The sequence below is a fragment of the Hypomesus transpacificus genome, chromosome 23 (genome assembly GCF_021917145.1).
Source record: "Hypomesus transpacificus isolate Combined female chromosome 23, fHypTra1, whole genome shotgun sequence".
Taxonomy (NCBI): Eukaryota; Metazoa; Chordata; class Actinopteri; order Osmeriformes; family Osmeridae; genus Hypomesus; species Hypomesus transpacificus.
Window position 1 is genome coordinate 8,486,864 of NC_061082.1, and position 19,966 is coordinate 8,506,829.

A 19,966-nucleotide genomic window follows, 5' to 3' on the forward strand; every position below is an offset into this window, starting at 1 on the left:
TTCTAGTGTTTGTGACTGATGGAGGTCCCAGTGGCCCGCTCGAACCAGGGCCCTCCCTGGCTGCCTGCTGACCATACAGGCCTGACAGGACCCTGAGCCTGCCAAAGCCAGCCATTATTCACATCACTCTGCCTCTCCACTGTTCTCCTCTCCTTATTTGGCCAAACTATCACAAGACCTTAATTTGCTTTGCATCATGTAACAGAAGGTTTAAGGGAAAATGTGGAAGCACGCACGTACACGCACATACCCAAACACAGAAGGACTCGGTTCAAATCATGAGGCACTTTTGCCCTGTGCCCAAAAAAAATATGAAAATGTCTTTGATAGACATGTCTGGACTTCAGTTAGCTATTTCTGTCTGTGCTAACAAAATTACATTTACCAAACAACGGCAAAAAACTCTGTTTTTAACAACACAAGCTCACATACATCCTCGTCCTCAGTCATGGGAACCCAGGCACAAAAATCCATGCTCCGAGTCTGTTTCTCGTTCAGCAAGTAACACACTCACACACACACACACATACACACATACACACATACACACATACACACATCCATCACTAAGACATACAGGATAATCCTGACACTGCAGCCCAAAGACGGGAAAGGGGAGGAAATGGGAAGCCTGTGGTGGTGTATGTCATTGCCTCTCTACAGACGTTCCAGCACGCTGGCGGCAACACCGAGGACTGATGAGTCACCGGGGGCCGACTGATGGATGACGGGACCTCCCTCGCCGCGCCGGCTACCCAGCTACAACACCCAGACCCCTGTCATCTGACCACTCACACAACTACAGAAGGACTGCATTATGCCCAGGTAGCTCAGGTCTGATGGCGCCTGAACATGTTAAATGAGGCTGTTAATCATATTGTTATGGCAATAGGGTGCCAGGGAGTGGTTACGGGGCTGGAGCTGGGGGAGGCCACGGGCTCTGGTCCAAGAGGGGAGCGAGGAGGGGGCGTTCCAGACACAAGTATAAAATGTCAGTGCCTCCTGTCCTAGTCGCCATTGGCGACATAACGCAGGGAATTGTTGTGATAAAATTGGGGGATAAGGATCCAAGAAGTTAATGGTTTGAACACCTCCTGTTTAATCAGTAGCAAGAGGCAAATATCTTAGCTATGGATCCGGCAAGGGGAAACATATGTGTGCATGCATGAGTATGTATGCGTGCGCATGTGTGTGTGTGTGTGTGAGTGAGGCTGGTGTATACTGTTTACATTCAGGAAAGGCAGTGAAATACCTGCTCAGGATTGTACTTGGAGAGGACTCCTTCACCGTGAAACTCTTCCAGAACATCTTTCAGGTTTTTGGTAGAATCTGTGGACAGAAGATAGGACAGTGTTTGTTACAATTGCATGAACTAAAGCCTTTTCAAATGAAAGACATCTTTGGTCACAGGCATGGATGATCTAGATTGAAAGCACACAAAAGAGCAACAAACTGTCCCTATGGAGCAGCTGTATGTATTTGTCTAAACCAATCTCCCGAAATCACATCCCTGTCTCGACACTTTGTGCCTCATTGTGAAAATGTTTTTGGCCTCCAATTCAGAAACTTTCTGTAGTGGTAGAACATTATGGTCCATGTAAAATGACATACATAAATGAGGCCTATAAGTCAAACAGATGAAAATAGATCCACCCCTTTGAATGTACAAAAGTTTAAAACTGTTAAAGTTCTCTCCCTTCCTCCCTCCCCCCCCCCCCCCCCCCCCCATCTCTCTCTCTCTCCTCTCTCTCCTGTTGATGTTAATCTCTCTCTGGGCGGAGCAAGGCACCCAACAGAATACTGACCCACAAATGACCCTCCTCCTACGATCATCTGCCATACTGCTGTCAGGCTGGTACCACGCAGAGAAATGACCACAGACATGCTAACGCACACGCAGGCTAATGCACACGCAGGCTAATGAGCACACACGGATGATACACGAAAAACACACACACGCACAAAAAACAGATACACATACATAGTACATATACATACATACAGTACAAACAAAACACAAATGATAATACACACACCACCATAAATACACTAACACACATCCATAGACACAATCACACTTTCAAACTCCTAACCTCAATTAGCTATCCCAATATATTAACTAACAACCAGTAATTAACACTACCTTATAATTAACCACTGAATGCAACCCAGAGAATCTCAGCAAGCAGGTACTGTAAAGGGTTAATGGAAAACTATATTCTCCACTGGAGGTCATCAGCATTCATTTGCTATTGATTTTCCTCGTCTCATGGATAGAGGACTGTAAAATCACAAAACCAGAAATGTTGTACCATTAAGTCAGGGAAGTTAAGAGAAGTAAAGGTCAGTCATTTAAAAGCTACAGTAGGGGACAACTCATTGAAATGATGTAAAACTATGTCATTACCTCACTTTTTATGCACCTCATTGTGAAATTCTGCTTTGAAACACACACATGTGAAACAAACACACATTGACTGTACACAAACATACACACACCACACTATGCATGACACACACACACCACACAGACAACGCACAGCCTTTAAGTGCTTGGTGGCTCCCAGCTATTAAGCATCATAAAGGGTCTGGTTGTTTTGTAATGGATATTAAACCCTCACCTCTTACATTTATATCAACTTAAACTGTATTGGGCCATAGCTGGAGAACAGACTCAAACACAATGTCAAAAAGACTACAGAAATAGCTACATATCAGCAGCAAATCTCAGTTTAGAGTCGTGCAAAGCCAGAGCCAGCCTGTCTCCCAGCCTCTCCGTTCTGTCTGTGTAGTGTGGTCAGAGGTGTGGACACCATGTATGGAGGCCCATTAGCTCCCCAGTGTAAATACAAGACAAATATCCTCGGCTGCTCATTAGCACAGCAGCGTTAAAGTACAAACACTGAACAAACGCTGCCGACATGGCTTTCTGGCCTCAACAGCTCTGTGGAGAGCGGATGTACTGCCCACACACACACACACACACGCACACACACACACACACACACGCACACATGCAAGTAGCTCAAACAGACACATCCATAGATACTTTTACACACTCGTGTGGGAATGTCACAGACATACACATCTAGACCCAGACCTCGACTCACTGATGTCGATAGAAAAGCGAGATCTGTGTCCTGTTGTTCTGAATCTTTTTACAAGCTCACAGTCCACTTAAATCGCTCACAACTCCCACATCGACGTCACTTTACAAGCAGTTATGCGTGCAACAGTTCTGATAATGAACTGATTCAGCTTGTCCACAGTTGAGACCCTGTCAGTATGAATTAGTTACAAACTGCAAATGTATTGATGCCATAAATCTGTGTCTGGTACGACTAAGAGGTTAACAGACTATCTTACCTCCTCCCCCCTGTTTGTCAGCATGACTATCACAGGGCCACAAACAAAGAAACGTCAAATGAACAACCCCAAACCAGCTACACAAACAACATGTCTGGACAGAACTAAAGAAAAGAGCCGGATATATTTTTAGTCAGTTGCTATAGATATATCGTTCAGATAAACAAGACCAAGATCTGAGGAAAGTGAAAATGGGAACGCGTGGCCGTGTATTACAAGCAGCCACCAGTTGGAGCTGAAACAAGAGTGCAGTCAGCCATCTTCCACTCTCCCATGCAGACAATCCCCCGCAGTTGATATTTGTCTCTGGAGAGATGTCATTCAGCCAAGTCATTTCTGTACTATCGTGTCAATGCTCTTTTTCAGTTCCTATTTTTCCTTTGACTACCTCGTTTAGCTACCACCACTTCCTTTGATCAGGTCTACAGGATGGGGTCTGCAAGCCTGGTGAGTCACCTTCAAAGCAAAAGCAATCTTTTCAGCCTAGAAATCAGCTTTTTCCCCATTGACTATTTGCATAAATCACCTTAACTTTAAGTATGAGATCAAACAGCCAGCCAGATACAGTGTGAAACATGAAGTATGGAGGCCTTTAGAAGGTCAGATAGTTATTATGTTTGGTTTAGCCATAGTGCACCCCCAAAATCTGTTGATACTGGTCGAAATAGAAATAGCAAAATACATGACAAATAAAAGGTTTCCATGAATCACGAAACTGAACCTGTTTTGGCTTCTTCAGGTGATAACCTTCCTTCTGTTGAACTGTTTATATAAACATGTAGGCAGCAGAACACATACTAAACGGGGGGAGCACACACTGTCCCGTCATAGAAGAAGATACTCACACTCGCTGTACTTCTGCAGCTGAGAGAACTCAGCTGGGCTCAGGCACACCCAGCTCCCGTCACCCATCCTGCTGGCTGGGGGAGGCCAGGGACGGTGAGCGTCAGGGGGGAGGTGACGTTGGTCGGGGTCAAGGGCCTCCTAGTTATCCCTGGGTCAGATGTAAACTGGAGCTGAAGAGGGGGTCTGTCATCCCTGTCCCATGGCAGTGAGCAGGAGCAGTGGAAAGCATAAAGTCACCAGAATAAGGGGTGTGTGGATCCGGATCGGAGAGACTGACTACTGGGAAAGAGGGATAGGGATAGGACGGTCTTTGATGTGAAAGAGGAGGTTTACAGAGAAGATGGGGGTGGGGCGGATGAAGGCATGCTGGAGACGGGTTGGACTGGTGAATTGGTCAAAAGATTAGCAGTCTATGGGGTTGGAGGAGTTGGAGAACAAGGCACCAAGGCAGGAAGAAGGGCAGTTGGGGGCGTCGCAAGTCCAGAAGGCCCTCGAGCGTTTGTGATGTCACAACAACAGACTGCTCCTGTCAGCTGGGTAGTGACACGTTCCCACTGGGTCCCTCAGCAGGCCTGAGGTAATGATGACCTGTGCTGACCTAGATAAAGAGAGAAAGAAGGAAATGGGCAGGAGAAGGAGGTGAGACCAGAAGGTGGAGGAACGAAAGAGATTATGAAGAGAGGGTGTAGAGGCAGATGGAGCAAGAAAGAAATGAGAGGAGAGAAAAAAATAAATAAAAATATAATACACATATCCAATCAATTTCACGAGAAGTAGGGACTACAAATCGGCAAGGCAATTGTTAATTTTATTCATCTCAAACTAAGGCCCAGTACTAAATGGATGATTCTGAGGGAGGTGTATCAAAGATGGATCAATATAATTTCAGTGTGGACGACCTTATTGAGAGGAAGAAAAAGAGACAATGGATGTGAGGAGAGAATAGCAGGTAAATAAAGCCTGAACAGGGAATGGCAGAGCTGGTGACTGTGCTGATTTCAGGATCAGATGAGAGTAATACAAAAAATATTTATGAAAGAAGCAGAGAGAAAGTGGGTGTGCGAGAGTCAGGTGGGGGTGTTAGATATGGCAACTCCCCACAAAGGAGGATGGTGTAGTAGAGATGCAAAACCACAGACACACACACTGTGGTACTAATACAATTCTCTAATTTGGGAACATATCCTTTATTTATATCCTTTATTTCATCCAGCTGACTTGGAAAGGTGATGATCAGTCCACTTATAGAGTGCACAAGACAGAGCACACGTTCTTTGAACACAGAGGCTGCATCTATTCTGAGTGGCACTCACCACAGCTGAACAGATGGTGTGCAAAGAGCTCCGTGTGCTGTCTGGGCTGTTCTTTCTGTGTAATTCCCAGAAAAGCATTTGAGAGAGCGGAGCGCTGGCTGAGTGTGTGTGACATTTCAGAGAGTTTGATGTAAGTTTCTAAGTGCCAGGAAAATTAAAGTTTCTAATGGTAAGCAAGCAGTCAGCACGGTATGAAATAAAAATATATTTTATGTTTATTTTCTTCTGGAATTGGGTGAATTTTGTGACTTGGGTGACTTTCAGTCATTGCTGTAATGTCTGTTACTTTTTCACAATGTCATGAGATATGAAAATGTTTCCCACTGCTAGAGGTTATTTCATTTTACAGAATTCAATTTCGTAAAAAAACAAAAAAGACAAAAAAGTCTAGTGTCTATGTAAGAATCCAGCGAAAAGAAGTAAAGGTTATGCTCCTTTTTATTCCTCTGACTATTCAAATAAAATTGCGACTCAGACAGTAAACTGGCTCAGCATTCACTTGTCAAATAACAGAATGGATTGTATCAATACTTTGCTTCAACATACTTTTCTGGGTCTTGCAGGCAAGGAGATTAACATGTGAATTGTAAATGAGAATGATGCTGTACGTGCTCACCTTCACCACCACCTCTGCTCTCCCAGCAACGTGAGAGAGGCAGGGTGGCATGCATGAAGGGGACAGGCATACCTGGAGATGGGAGACATGGGGGACAGGGAGAGGCTGTCAGCCAAAAAGGGCTGCTCATGTGACATCCTAAAAAGTCAGGTTGGACTAAAAGAGAGAGAGTGTCTGTGTGCATGTGAAACAAAGATGGAGAGAGAGAGAGAAAGAGATAGACAAAGTGAGAGAGAGAGAGAGAGAGAGATAGAGAGAGAGAGAGAGAGAGAGACGAGAGAGAGAGAGAGAGAGAGAGGAGAGAGAGAGAGAGAGAGAGAGAGGGAGGGAGGGAGGGAAAGAAAGAAAGAAAGAGAGAGAGTTTGCTAGCAGAGGCACGTGCCATCCAACGAGATGGGGCCTCCCCTCTGTGCAGAGAGGGATTCTGTTTTGCTCATGACGTTGCCTGGCAACCATGACGTCACTGAAGTGCACAGCAAAGACATGAACGGATGTGTGTACCTACGTGTGTGTACTGGGGGAGGGGAGGTAAAACTGCACATGATCGAGTCACGTGCAAAGCCAGACAATTTAAATTAGATGAGGATACACTAAGATCTTCTGATACACTCCTGCCTCTTATCCACCTGGATGGAATCCAGAGTTACATAGAAACAGCTGACCATAGTCTCCATGGTCCAGGAACAAACCCTCTCCTTCCTTATCGACACACAAAACTAAAGACTCACTCAATCTAAGAGACTGGATTAAATCCCTTACACATGCTCATCCATTGCTAAACACTATCACAGTTCTTTTCTTACGAGTCACGGAAGAAAGGGGCTCACCTCTCTTCACTGAACTTCTCTCCACTTTGCCGTAAGAAAAGCGTCCCTATCTCCGTGCTCGGGGCAAAACAACTTCTGAATGTTCGAGTGTGTGTCACTACCCAGAGTGCACGAAGCTGTGGTTGTGATGCGCCTCTTCTCAGGAAGAGACTGTGGACGTGATGATAACCACCACACAGCATTACACAACTGTCGCTTCAAGACCAACGGCTGTCACCATAGAGGGATGGACTGTACTGTATGACAGCCCTGGTTATGGGCCACTGTACTGTGTGTAGTGCTGAGTGCAGGATATGAATACTGATATACTAGGCCAATGTCGTTTGTCTGGAATAGGCTGGATAAATGAGCTGAGGCTTATTGAAGCTCACGACACATCTAAACAAACAAGGTGAAATCTAAACAGAATGACTAATGAGCATGCTGCATCTCTCTTGAATACAATGGAAAAAAGCCAATGCATATTGATAGAACCCAGGCAAAAGGTCAAAAGGTTGAGTGAGTTGGGGTCCTTTTCCAGATCAATTCAAATACAGATTCACTCAATACTTTCGAATGGGAGTGATTGTGGATACAATATCTGAGGAGACCCCATAGTGCAGCACTCCCTGAATGCAGTGAGCTGGTTGGACAACAAGACATGGTCTCAAACAGATTTAGCTGAAGATGATGCAGAACCACAGCCCACTCTCCCAGCAACCTGTAATTCCAGATCACTTAGAGCAGACTTGTCAGACATGAGATGCAAGGACATCACCCACAAAGTATACAAATTTGTTTGTTTGGCTTATCTAAAAGGGTTTTGTAATCTCATATCCTCACAACATACAGCCTGGGGCTGTGCTTGATTGACAGGTTTGGGAAGTGTGATGCTACGCTCCAAAATGCTATAGTGCTCACCAAAAAGAATGCCTCTGTAAAGAGACGGCTGCCATGGCACCTTTGCAGCTGCCTCGTGTAACGGGGACTGATGTGTTACCACACAAAAAACCCTCTAATGGAATTCTTGGCATTGTGAGTGCTATCAGACAATTCTCCTCCATATTTTACCATGTGACCCGAGGCATGCCGGCAAACTTCAACCTCGGTTTCCCTCCGTGTTTCATTCACCTCCTGTCAGAGGGACATGACCTGCACACACCTGCAACCACTTACTGCCGATTTGACTGCTACCGCCCTCCTTTGAATTGGCTTTGTGTTTTCGTCTAGCGATGCCCTTTATAAAACAACCTTGCCGTTTGTCTACAGCAGGTCCACACGCATATGTGTGTCCACACACAGTGTATCTTCAGATCATTCACATACTGTCTGGGTCACATTGGGTGTAATCCTAACAGCCGTTAACACACTTGTACCCTGCAGACTGTACTGTGGGTGTTCTCTGCTTCAGACGGGCTAATTAGCACCTAACGGTGGCTCATCAATCATGTGCTGATGAACTGAGACCACAGGATCATTCACGCTGGGAGTAAGACACCCACAGAGTATGCTTTCAGTTCAATCCCTAGAGGCATCCAAACAATTAAACTGTCCTTCCATATTTTTTTTCATATGCAGAGATGCGAGAGGAATATGAGATTGTGAGTCTGAGCACAGGGAGTTTACCTGTAGCTGGTACACAGGCCAAATGCATATTTTGGTTGCTGTCATATCTTATAGTTCATGTTAGTTTAGGGAAATAACTGGAACATAGACAATAACGTGGCCCTGGATAGACAAAGCTTGATGTTTGCCCATAAAAGGACTTTTTGCCAAGATCAGTTGTCTGCTTTTGTCTCAGGACTCGGACACACACTCACACACGCAAACACACCTCCGTCACCTTTCAACCCCTCCTATCACAGCTCAAGCTTCTCTATAAATATGCTCCTTCCGAGCAATAACAGCATGGCTCCCCATCACAGGAGTCATGCGGTGGTCATTTTATGCTACAGAACCTGAGCTGGGAGAACAGAGCAGCACCCCAGCCAGGCAAGGCCCAACCCACGGGCCCCTCTCTGCTCTCCTAGGGGATGCAGCCTCACAAATACCACCAGTATTTATGGAGGGCCTTGGTGTCATGGCAACTCTGAGATTGGTATTACATAGCGTACAGCAGACTGTACTTATTGTACTGTGGGCTAGCCTGACTTCCAGGGCCCTTCCTATTCACAGAGGTTCCATGTGGAACAAGAGATCGAAAGCTCCATTGTGTACTGTGTCAATTTAGGAGAGGCTACTATTGTCCATCATGGAACACGATGGCATTACCACCACCACTACTGTCATCCGTGCAGTGCCATTACTCTCCTTGACCCTGACACTGACACCCACTTTTGGTGTGGTTTTTGGCACGAACGCCATGGCTCTCTCAGGTACAGTGTGGTCCCAGATGAAACACACAAAACACACACACAGGCACTCGCCCTCGATACGCTTCAACCAGGTCTGAGAACGTGAACAGCATAGCCAAGCCGTGGTGGAGAGGCCTGTCGCTTCTTTACTCCTCCTTCTCATCCTTGTCCTCCTCCTCCTTCTCCTCCTTCTCCATATCCCTGGGCTGTCTCCTACCCTATCATGCCAGAGCAAAGCAGAACATTGCTCAGCTTGCCACAAGCTCGTGAAGAAGGCATGTCTAGGCACAAAAAACTATTGCTTTCGGTATCGGATGATGAGGCATTATTAACAGTTCCAGTTGATGATTGATCAAAGCCATGCGCCTGAAATGGCAGCATGAAAGTCTATGGTAAACGGCAACAACATCAGCATTTTAGATGACAGTTTTTTTCTTTTTTACAGCTGCCTGAAATCCCACAGCATACTATCGTGTTACAGTTTGCTTGCAATCAAGCATGCGCAAGACAGGGAATGTTGTGGTCATATTTTAAGTCTTAAGTGGGTCTACTAACGCTGCTGGAAAGTCTATCTGTATTTCTGTAGCTTAATTCGTTTTTTATAGATGATAAGATAGAATATGTGATAGATTAGAACAATCACACATTTAGAAACAAATAAACAAAGAAGAACGGTGTGCGTCAGGGAGAAGCACTGTTGAGTCCGGTACATCACAATGATTGGGTTTAACATGGTTCTGTCCATTTCCCCTATGCATCCATTTGGTTAAATTCGCAACCACAACACTCCTGGACTGCCATCTGAACAAAAACGAGTTTCACTGTCACTGCCTCTGAATTCCTCCACTCAGCGTGACCGTTACCACTGTTATAAAAATGTTTTTTTAGACAGAAGGAAAAAAAAGTTACTGTGAAGGATTCTAGCCTGAATGGACTGACACATTTATGAAGTGAGAACTGAATAAGATAGAGATCAGAAGCAGTAGACACAGACAAGAACATAATCAAATAAGGAGAATTGAGGGGAGAAAAACAGAGAGAGAGCCATCAGGGCAATTCAGACGGGACTGATAAATGAACAATAATGCCCAAACGCTTTGAGAGAGAGGAAGAGGGGAGAGAGAGAGGGAGTGAGAGAAGGAGAGAGAAACTGCTCAATAGAGAACGAGCTACTGCTTCTCCTTACCTTTTTCCATCCCTGTAATGGTGCTGATGTCTATTCCCTCAGAGTGAGCAGTGTACAGTGGTTTCCCTGCCAGACTAGCAGGATGAGTAGTACCAGGGCTGAGCTGGTGTTTCAGCCCCTCTCACACTGACATACGGCTACGCGCAGCAGAACGGAGGCTCTAGAGCCTCGTCACACGCAGCAACAACATCCCTCCCATCCAGCCTGAATTAATTACGCCTTTTTCCTCCCTCCCTCTCCTCTCTCTCTCTCTCCTCTCCTCTCTCTCTCCTCTCTCTCTCTCTCTCTCTCTCTCTCTCTCTCTCTCTCTCTCTCTCTCTCTCCCTCTCTCTCTCCTTTCTCTCTCTCTCACTCTCTCTTGCCCTTTACCTCTTTTTCTTTCTCTCTCTTTCTTCCTCTCCCTCTTTCTCCTTCTCTCTCCCTCTCGATAGCGTCTCCCTCACTCAATCTTTTTCACACGCTCATGTGGTTCGCTTTTTCTCTCTGCCTCCTCAATGTGTCTCTCTTTAGATGTTTGATTTCTCTCTCTTTCTGCCTGTCCCTCACTCACTTTATCCTTCTGATACATCATGTTCTCTCTTGAAAGGCATCTCTCTCTCTCTCTCCTCTCTCTCTCTCTCTCTCTCTCCTCTCTCTCTCTCTCTCTCTCTCTCTCTCTCTCTCTCCACCTCAGTTCTTCTGTCTTGATTTGTAGATTCTGTGAATCTTCTTTTCCCACCTTCGGCAGGGTTAAAATGTCCCCTGCACTTTCTTTTCTGACAGCCTGTTTACACAGAGCCGCTCACTCTCCTGCTCTCTCCAACACTCCCTCTCTCGATCTCGCCCTGTCGCTCTCTCATCGACACTGCTTTGTCACATGCAGAGACCAGCCTCCCTCCCTCTCTTGTGAACAACCAGAGCGGTGCCTCTCTCTCTCTCTCTCTCTTTGTCTCTCTCTCTCTTTGTCTCTCTCTCTCTTTCTCTCTCTCCTCTCTCTCCTCTCTCTCTCTCTCTCTCTCTCTCTCTCTCTCTCTCTCTCTCTCTCTCTCTCTCTCTTTGTCTCCCTCTATAAATCCCTGTTCTTTTTCACTTGCACAAACATGCACATACTGTACAGTTTAGCATCTTGTGTAGTATCTCACATAATTGTAAAAATCTGTGTTATAACAATGTATTGACATATTGGTTGTTGGGTGGTTCTGTAGAAAAGCAAGGATAACATTTTGCTCCAGCTCTCGCTCTCTCTCTCTTTCCCACACACACACCACACACACACACACACTGCTACCCCTCTCCTCATTTCATAGAACTTGCGTTACTTCCTGGTACTGAAAATATGAGCTAAAAGGAGGAGATGGATCCCCTGAGAAGAGAATGTGCATTCTCTCAATTTCTTTCCTGTCTTCCGTTGTTGACATCTTTACGTACAGCAATTACAATTCCAGAATCACAATAATCTGAACAATTATTAAATTAAATCATTTAATACTGTAGAAAACATTTTCTATACTAAACTGACAACATCCAAACTAAATGTTTACTCTAAGAGAACATTTACACAGAAGATGTTAGACATTGGGTATGCAGAGAATCAAAGCAGTAGGCTGAAAACAACTATGGATACGCTGCTTTGGGATCATTTTTGGAGGACATTACTGTTGTCTTCTTCTGAACTTTAAGAACCTTGAAAATTGGGTTGTGGACAACTATTACTCTCATCAAACCCCCAAATCAGCGAAGGAGGGTGAGTGCGGCACCAACAGACAATTGCCTGAATTGAGAAGTGAAAGGGAATAACAAAGTAGAGTAAAGAGTAGGTGTTCCAACTGACGCATCTGCCAACATAAAGCTGTATTATTCCAGGTTGTTGTTTCTCAGAAAGGTACAACAGCTGAACCGAACACTTATACCCAAAGGGTATACCTGCCTCTGAATAACTTGAAGTGACTTGAGAAATCTCCATTCCAAGCTGTGGCTGTGTTATGGTGTGTTTGTACGGCCATGTTAACCGTCTCTGTTGTGGTTTGACGTGGAGATGAGTGGGCTCTACACCACAGCATGCTGTTTCACTTCCTGCCAGGATTCTAATCTCTCTTTTTGGTTCTTTATTTTAAACGTTCATGTATTGTTGTTCATAATAATCAGAAACCACATACACTTCTGTTTTGGTTTACAGCAATTACTTTTACTCATGCCCGTCATACACTAAAACCGTCAAAAGCACAGTGATTTGACATGCTTGTTCCAAGGAAACAAAGCAGAACAAGCTGGCAGAAAAAGGACAAACACAAAAATCCACCAAAACTCTGCTCGCATTTTTTAGTTAGCTATCTTACGTAACAGAGCTGTTCTTATGCCACTGCATAGTCACCAGTGGCGATTTTAGACCCTTTTTAAGGATGCTCAGGCATGTTTAGGGGTGCCTAATTTCATCTCAGCACCCCTAAAAATAATAATTAAAAAAATTAAAAATATAAATTATTATTGTTTATTATCATTTGATGTTGGTAGTTCATGAACAAAGGGACATACTTAGTTTTTTCATTCATTCAATATTTTGCAGAAAAATACATAAATGAATTATTTGTTATCCAGTGAAATTATGGATTATATTAGCAAGGGGGTTTAGCACTTTTGCAAGGCACTGTATTCATGTCACATTCTCATTGGTGGCTGAGCACCCCTAAAGGTCTGATCCTAGAATCGCCCCTGATAGTCACACTGATGTTGTGTCAAATGTGGTGCCCTCAAGCTCGTGAACAGATGTGCCTGAAGTATTCACCCTCAGCCCCATACAGCAGCTAATGGCTGCTGCCTCTACCTACCCTGCCCTCATGTGCGCATGCCTGCCTGACTGGACCTGCCTAAACCTAGCAAAAGAAGAGACCTGGGAGCAAAGGTTTCAATGAGTCACACAAGGGTTCACAGCCAGCCAATCTGAGAATGCATCAGACCAGGTGCCCATGTTTTATCGAGCTTTAATCAAGGTATTGTTGCTAGCAGGTATGATTGCAAACTGAAGGCTCCAACTCCCTGGTTCCAAAGGCACTCCTAGATAAATTATATGTTGCAAAGCTTGTTTTGAGACTACATTGCTACTTTAAACAAAAGAGCAGTTTAGTTTTACAGTCTTCCATTTAGTTCCTTGAAATGACATTACATTTAGTCATTTAGTTATTAGAAATGATCAACTACACTGGCTGGTACAGTACATATAGTACCATGGATGAGAGAGGACTAAAGCAGCTTTGAGATTCATATTCTAACATTTTATTTTCTACCCAAACTACAACTCATCGATTCTGCAACGTGATGAAATGAGGACAGACCCACTTACGGCAACACTCCCATCTCTCTAAGAGCAGCCCAACAGCTGGCTGACTTGCTGACTAGTCGGGTGGACTGGCAAAGTGACTAACTGGGTGGATGAATATCTGACTTGTTTTACTGGATGTAATTCTGTCTGGCTAAATGGCTGATTAGCTCATTGGCAGGATATTATCATGGTGGCAGCCTGATGCATGGGTTCCTAGTCCCAGGGACATACTATGCCCAGCTATGTAGATCCATTACACGACAGCCAATAAAGAGATCCATATCTGGACTATTGATCTGCTGAGGGACTGCCCTCAAGCAAGAGCTTGGCCACGTGGCCAGCCAGCACTCTGGCTGTTGTCTATAATCTGTAATCTGTTACTCTCCCACCTAAACTGCAGCCGTACTCTAACTCTAGTAGCCCCGGCCACTGGAGTTTGACTGCTCTAAGGCTTGAGTGGCAACCTGGGCCTGTCTAGGTCCCCATCCGTGTTAGTGTATGATCTTCTACTGTCTCTGGAGAGGTCAACATTTTGAGGTTGAAATTGACATTGCCTCAAATGTTTACCAGAGCAGGACAAAGGTTCCGCAAATAATGAACACATGCAAAAAAAATCACAAATCTGTCTCTTTATTCGTTTATTTGTGGTTTATTCCAGGTCTTCGTTTGCGTAAATAAAAAGCAAACATGGACATGTGCAGCATCCTAGACGACAAGACATTGTCAAGACAACAGTTGCATTCGTCAAAAGATAGATGTTTTTGTTTGTACGTTTCATTACCAGTTTCACTTCGGTTGAACCGAGCATACAGTCTCTGCGAGCCTCTCTGCACTTCCTCTCACATTACAACAAACTGTAGGCTGCAGTCGAGCTGCACACAAGTACTCACTGGGTAGCATTAAAGGATACACAAATGTGCCGACACCCACACACTCACTTCTACAAGAACCACACCCAGGTCAACATTAGAAGGCAACATGTCCTCTCACATAGGAAACATCCTTCATTTACCGTCTGATTTGACTAATTGCATTATAAGCAGAGACACAAAGGCAAATTTAAAAATGGATTTTGTGAAACTTTTAACAGTTAAACAAAGGGATGAATACAAATGTGAGGTCAGGACAATGGATCTCCAGGAATGGAGATGCCCTTCTGGTGAAATCAATCATGTTTAATATGCATCTCTGAAAAATACGTAAACGTAAAGTTTACTACCCTAAATTGCGTTTGAAATACATTGGTATGCATTTTGTCCAAGTAACGTGGCCCCGCTTTACCATTTTTTGCCTTTTTCTTTTGGGGTGGAGGCAGGTGACATTCTTTTCTACCAGTAGTTGCACAATGCACATTCACGATTCACCGATTTTAGAGGATTACTGTAAAGTGATAAAAAAAACAATAGGTGTCAAGACGTCACAGGAGCAGAAACAACCCATCCGGCTCATTTGTTCACTCCCCTGAAATCCATTAGGTACTGCAGGAAGTGGCCCTGAATGACTTATCAAAAATACATTCACACTAATAACTATTCTTATTATAGACTCACGATCCAATCCAGCCAACCTTGCCTCATGAACAGCTATGAATAATTAAAATGAAGTTTCAATTATTTAATCTTTAATTTTGAAAATACAGAAATTGCATTTTTTTTTTTTATGCATTAAACACTCATAGAGTCCCAATTGGGCTTGCACAATCACAAGCCCCTGTACTGAGTGGGTGGTGTACCACTAACTGTTCCAGGGGAGGTTGCCCTGTGTAGCTCTTGTGGTCAAAAGTTACCACTGAGATCACTAGGTCTGATAGTACAGTACATGTTTTTACACGTTTTGATCACCGATAGAAAAGGGTACAATCTCTGCCTGCCATCTTCTACTGAGCTACTGCTGCAAAACAAATCATCAGGCCCATGTGTATACAACATAAATCTCACATGAAATCGTTTAACGCCTACCTTTTAACGTGCCGTTTTTCCGTTGTTCAGCTGTCTGTACTCTGCTGTAGATGTCAGCCAGCTCCAAGTGGGCACCAAGTGGGACGGGGTACAAGGGGCCTGAACGGATTAATCTAACAGATATCCACAGTTTAGTGATATAATAAAAATAAAAAAATGTTTACAATGATGAGCCACACACCATATCACATTATTGCTTTTTCCACAGCTGTATTGTTTTTACTACTACTCTGCTGCAGCTGAAGTGTGTGGTGTGTTTGCCTTGACTGCAATCTTTCTGTGTGCTTGGGGTGTGTGTGGGAGGGGGGAGGCACTTGCAAAGAGGCTGAGTTGTATTGAGAACATTGTGTGGTGATGGTGCCGATGGAAAGATAAACAGCGTTTAGCTCTGTGAGATGTAAATGTGGAGAGCAGTGGGGGATCTAGCAGGTACGAGGCGGTCTAGGCTCTTCCGATGAGCAGCAGTAAAGGAACCGAAGTATATAAGAGAGTGGTTACCTGGTCCTACAGTGGATCCATTCTCTCAGTGTCTCAACCAATCTTTGTTCCACTCTGTATCTTTGCATAGTGACTGTTTTGGGCCTGACTTTCCACACCATATCATGCATTCTTTATGCACCCTTGTAGCATTTAATAAACAAGTCTTTTCTCTACCTTGAAACACTCTTTTGAGGCCTTTAAAAGTAGCCTGATGAATTATTGATTTTGGCCCCACCTGGCAATTGAATGGGTCACCACAGTGGGACAGCACATCGTAGACAGTGTAGATACTGAAGCAAACCCTTAAACCATTAGGCTACATTGGCAAAGGCTGTGAGCCTGGACCATGTAGAATGTTCCTTCACATGGACCATGCCCCCTAGTGGGAGATCCATTGAGATGTTAAAAGTCATGACTACTGCACCTCTCCATATTTGACATTCAAATAAAAAATGAATAAACAGCCACCTCACTGACAATGAAAAATACTCACAGGTGCAACTGAGATCTTTTTTTTAAAACGATGCACGATTTCATTCAAATAGACCTTCATCCTGAGAGCATAGTTGATTTTCATCCCACTAAAATACCAGAATCAGAATCAGAATCACAATGGGATTTATTCGCCATGAACGTTTGCACAGACAAGGAATTGGTAACACTTTGTAATAATGGTCCGTTGTTAACAAGTAGCTATGCAGGAAGTAATAGGTAGTTCTACATTAACACCGAATTTAATACTATTAACTAATATGGAACCAAGCTTAACTAAGCAGTAAGTAATAGCTAATTTACAACAAAGGTAGTTCCTTGGTAGGTATTTAGTTATTACTAAATAAATGTATCCTTTTGAGAACTACTTGTGAACTATGACCAATTAAGAAAGAATAACCAATTAATTACTAATCACAAAAGTAACATGTCTAAAAATTGAACAATTTGGTTGTTTTACTCATAACATGGTCATAACTTTTCAGAAGCTTGTGCCTCAAATGGGTTCTTTGTGGAAACCAGTTTATGAATATTATATTCCCCAAATACGTTAACTACAGGTTGAGATTTTGCCTGCTCTTACCAAAGGATGGACGAATGTTCTCTGTTTATTTCAAACTTAAACATGGTATAATACAAATAATGATAATTTGTTAAAAAATAATAATTAGGAAGTGATGCTGACACTCTCATGTTTGTATTAGTTTACTATTATGAGCTATTGAGTGTCAGTTCAGTGTCTCAGACTCCAAAGACCTACCTTTATGTTACAGTAGCCGCCTGAGGAGGACTTCTCTTTAGGATATGAATATAAACATTGATGTTCTCTTTTCAAAAACAATTTGCATCCTGCATTTATGTTGCGATAAGCGCAAAATCAAATCTTCCAGATTACAATGTTTGTTAGAATATCACTAGTGCCTCACAGAAATGTATGCCTGTACCGTATGTGTAAAATATAAAATTAGACTCATTATAGGTCTATTACTTGTGAAAACCAGTACAACTCTTCGCTAATTACTCAAGCATTACCTTGTTATCCTGCAGGAACTACTTGTGATGTGGACCATTATTTTAAAGTGACAAACATGTTCATTCCTCACTAATTACTCAAGTGTTACATAGTCATCCTGCAGGAACTACTTGTGATGTGGACCATTATTTTAAAGTGACAAACATGTTAACTCCTCACTAATTACTCAAGCGTTACCTTGTAATCCTGCAGTAACTACTTGTGATGTGGACCATTATTTTAAAGTGACAAACATGTTAACTCTTCACTAATTACTCAAGAGTTACCTTATCATCCCGCAGTAACTGTAATCTGGACCATTATTTCAAAGTGAAAAACATGTTAACACCTCACTAACATGTCACCTCACAAGATATACAACATAAAACAACTGCAGTGATTGGATAACATTTCTTTTAATTATATCCACTGGAAGATTTCCATGAAGTCGTAAAAGAAAATCCTACATAATGCAAAAATGCACATGGGCATGCAATAAGAAAGCATTTTGTAAAATATGTCTGAATTAAACATTATTTTCTTTTATTCGTTTTGCACAATGATGAAACCTAGCATTTAAACAAATGAAATTGGAATGAAACATTCAACACACTCAACAAAATGTGATGATAAACTGAGTCAAACATAATGGCTAAACAAGTAATAAGTAAGTACATGGCTAACCCTAACCCAAATCAACGTATAGGCCTATCCACTACAACAACAACGCTCCCAAAGGAATAAAAATGATTAAGGAAGAAAGAACAAATGGCAGGACTGTAAAATAACTTGCTAGATAACCCAATTCAGAGAACAGGAACATGGCCCAAAACGCTAGCTACAGTTGTTGCTAGCTGTAAAGCCAGACTATTGCTGTCGGCTAGCTTGTAAAAAGTCCCTCATAGAAACTGTATAGTATTGCAATCGAAATTTGCACAAATTCTACAATTCCAAATTTGCACTAATTCTACAATTCGAAATTCTAGTGAAATTCACCTAGTCGTGGTTGTTGTATGTTAGCCAAATACTGGATATTTACAATCCATAAAAATGTGCCACTGCCACATGATTTCGCGCTCCAAACTCACTCGTTGACGTTGCACCAGTATAGGTTTAGGGGAAAACATGACATGGATTCAGGACAAATAGGTTTTGGTAAGCCAAGTCGACTGGATTTGGAAAACGGACCGGCCGTGATTTGATATTTTCTGAGCTCCAGAAAGACCTAATAGCAGACACATCGAAATTGCCCGCATAATCATACAGTATGATCAAATATTGGGGAGGACGTGTCCCATAATCATACAGTATGATCAAATATTGGGGGGACCTGTCCCATAATCATACAGGGACGTGTTATAACGTTAATACTCATAAACTGGTTTCCACAAAGAACTCATTTTAGGCACAAGCTTTTGAAATGTTATGACCCTGTTAAGAGTTTAAAAAAAAACAATTGTTCACTTTGTAGACGTTACTTTTGTGATTAGTAATTCATTGGTTATTCTTTCTTAATTGGTCATAGTTCACAAGTAGTTCTCAATGAGGATATATTTATTTAGTAATAATCAAATACCTACCAAGGAACTACCTTTGTACTAAATTCGCTATTACTTACTGCTTAGTTAATCTTGGTTCCATATTAGTTAATAGTATTAAATTCAGTGTTAATGTAGAACTACCTATTACTTCCTGCATAGCTACTCATTAACAACGGACCATTATTCTAAAGTGTTACCAAGGAATTTACTTTGGCAGGAAGGTGCATACAATAAACATATATGAACCTAAAATTTAAATATGTTACCAGTAAGGTTACCAGTGAATGAGAGGACCAACTCTGTTTAATAAGAGTCCTGTGTCAAAACATAGAAACATTATAGAAATAGCGAGTGGCCTCTTTTCATGTCTTCATGGACCTCCATTACACCAACATCTTGTCAGGCTATCTCCAGACTAAGATGTTGACAGAAGGCATTGCCTGGTCCATTGAGCTCACTCGGTAATTGCTTTTGCGGGGTCCCAGAAATCAGCAGTTACAGCTCATGTTTCAGCCAGGCCCCACACTAATCACAATCCTTTTCAGTGGGTTTATACTCATCATAGAATCACCGTCCCTGACTCAATGCAACTGCATCTGGCATAATGGGGAATTTGCTCCAAATGAATGGTAACTAAAACAGTTTGACACACAATGCCACTCACAGCATCCTGTAAACATTTCCTTGTATTTCCATTCCCA

The 19,966-nt window shown here is 42.9% G+C and overlaps 1 protein-coding gene across 5 annotated transcripts in view; it reads right to left on the reverse strand.

The window, feature by feature from the left end:
* The window catches only part of LOC124485219 (diacylglycerol kinase beta), a 55,936-nt gene extending 39,947 nt beyond the window's left edge, over nt 1-15,989 (reverse strand). The window contains exons 1-4 of one of the 5 annotated variants that reach the window (XM_047046671.1): nt 6,969-7,190; nt 6,142-6,213; nt 4,212-4,810; nt 1,253-1,329 (exon numbers count right to left, since the gene is read on the reverse strand). In XM_047046671.1, the coding sequence (XP_046902627.1) occupies nt 1,253-1,329; nt 4,212-4,278 (144 nt within the window). In that variant the 5' untranslated portion in view covers nt 4,279-4,810; nt 6,142-6,213; nt 6,969-7,190. Of the gene's footprint in view, nt 1-1,252; nt 1,330-4,211; nt 4,811-6,141; nt 6,214-6,968; nt 7,191-10,487; nt 10,765-15,740 lie in introns of those variants that run through there. The other 4 variants (XM_047046672.1, XM_047046673.1, XM_047046670.1 and 1 more) reach the window with 4 other exon arrangements.
* Nucleotides 15,990-19,966: the final 3,977 nt, after the last annotated feature.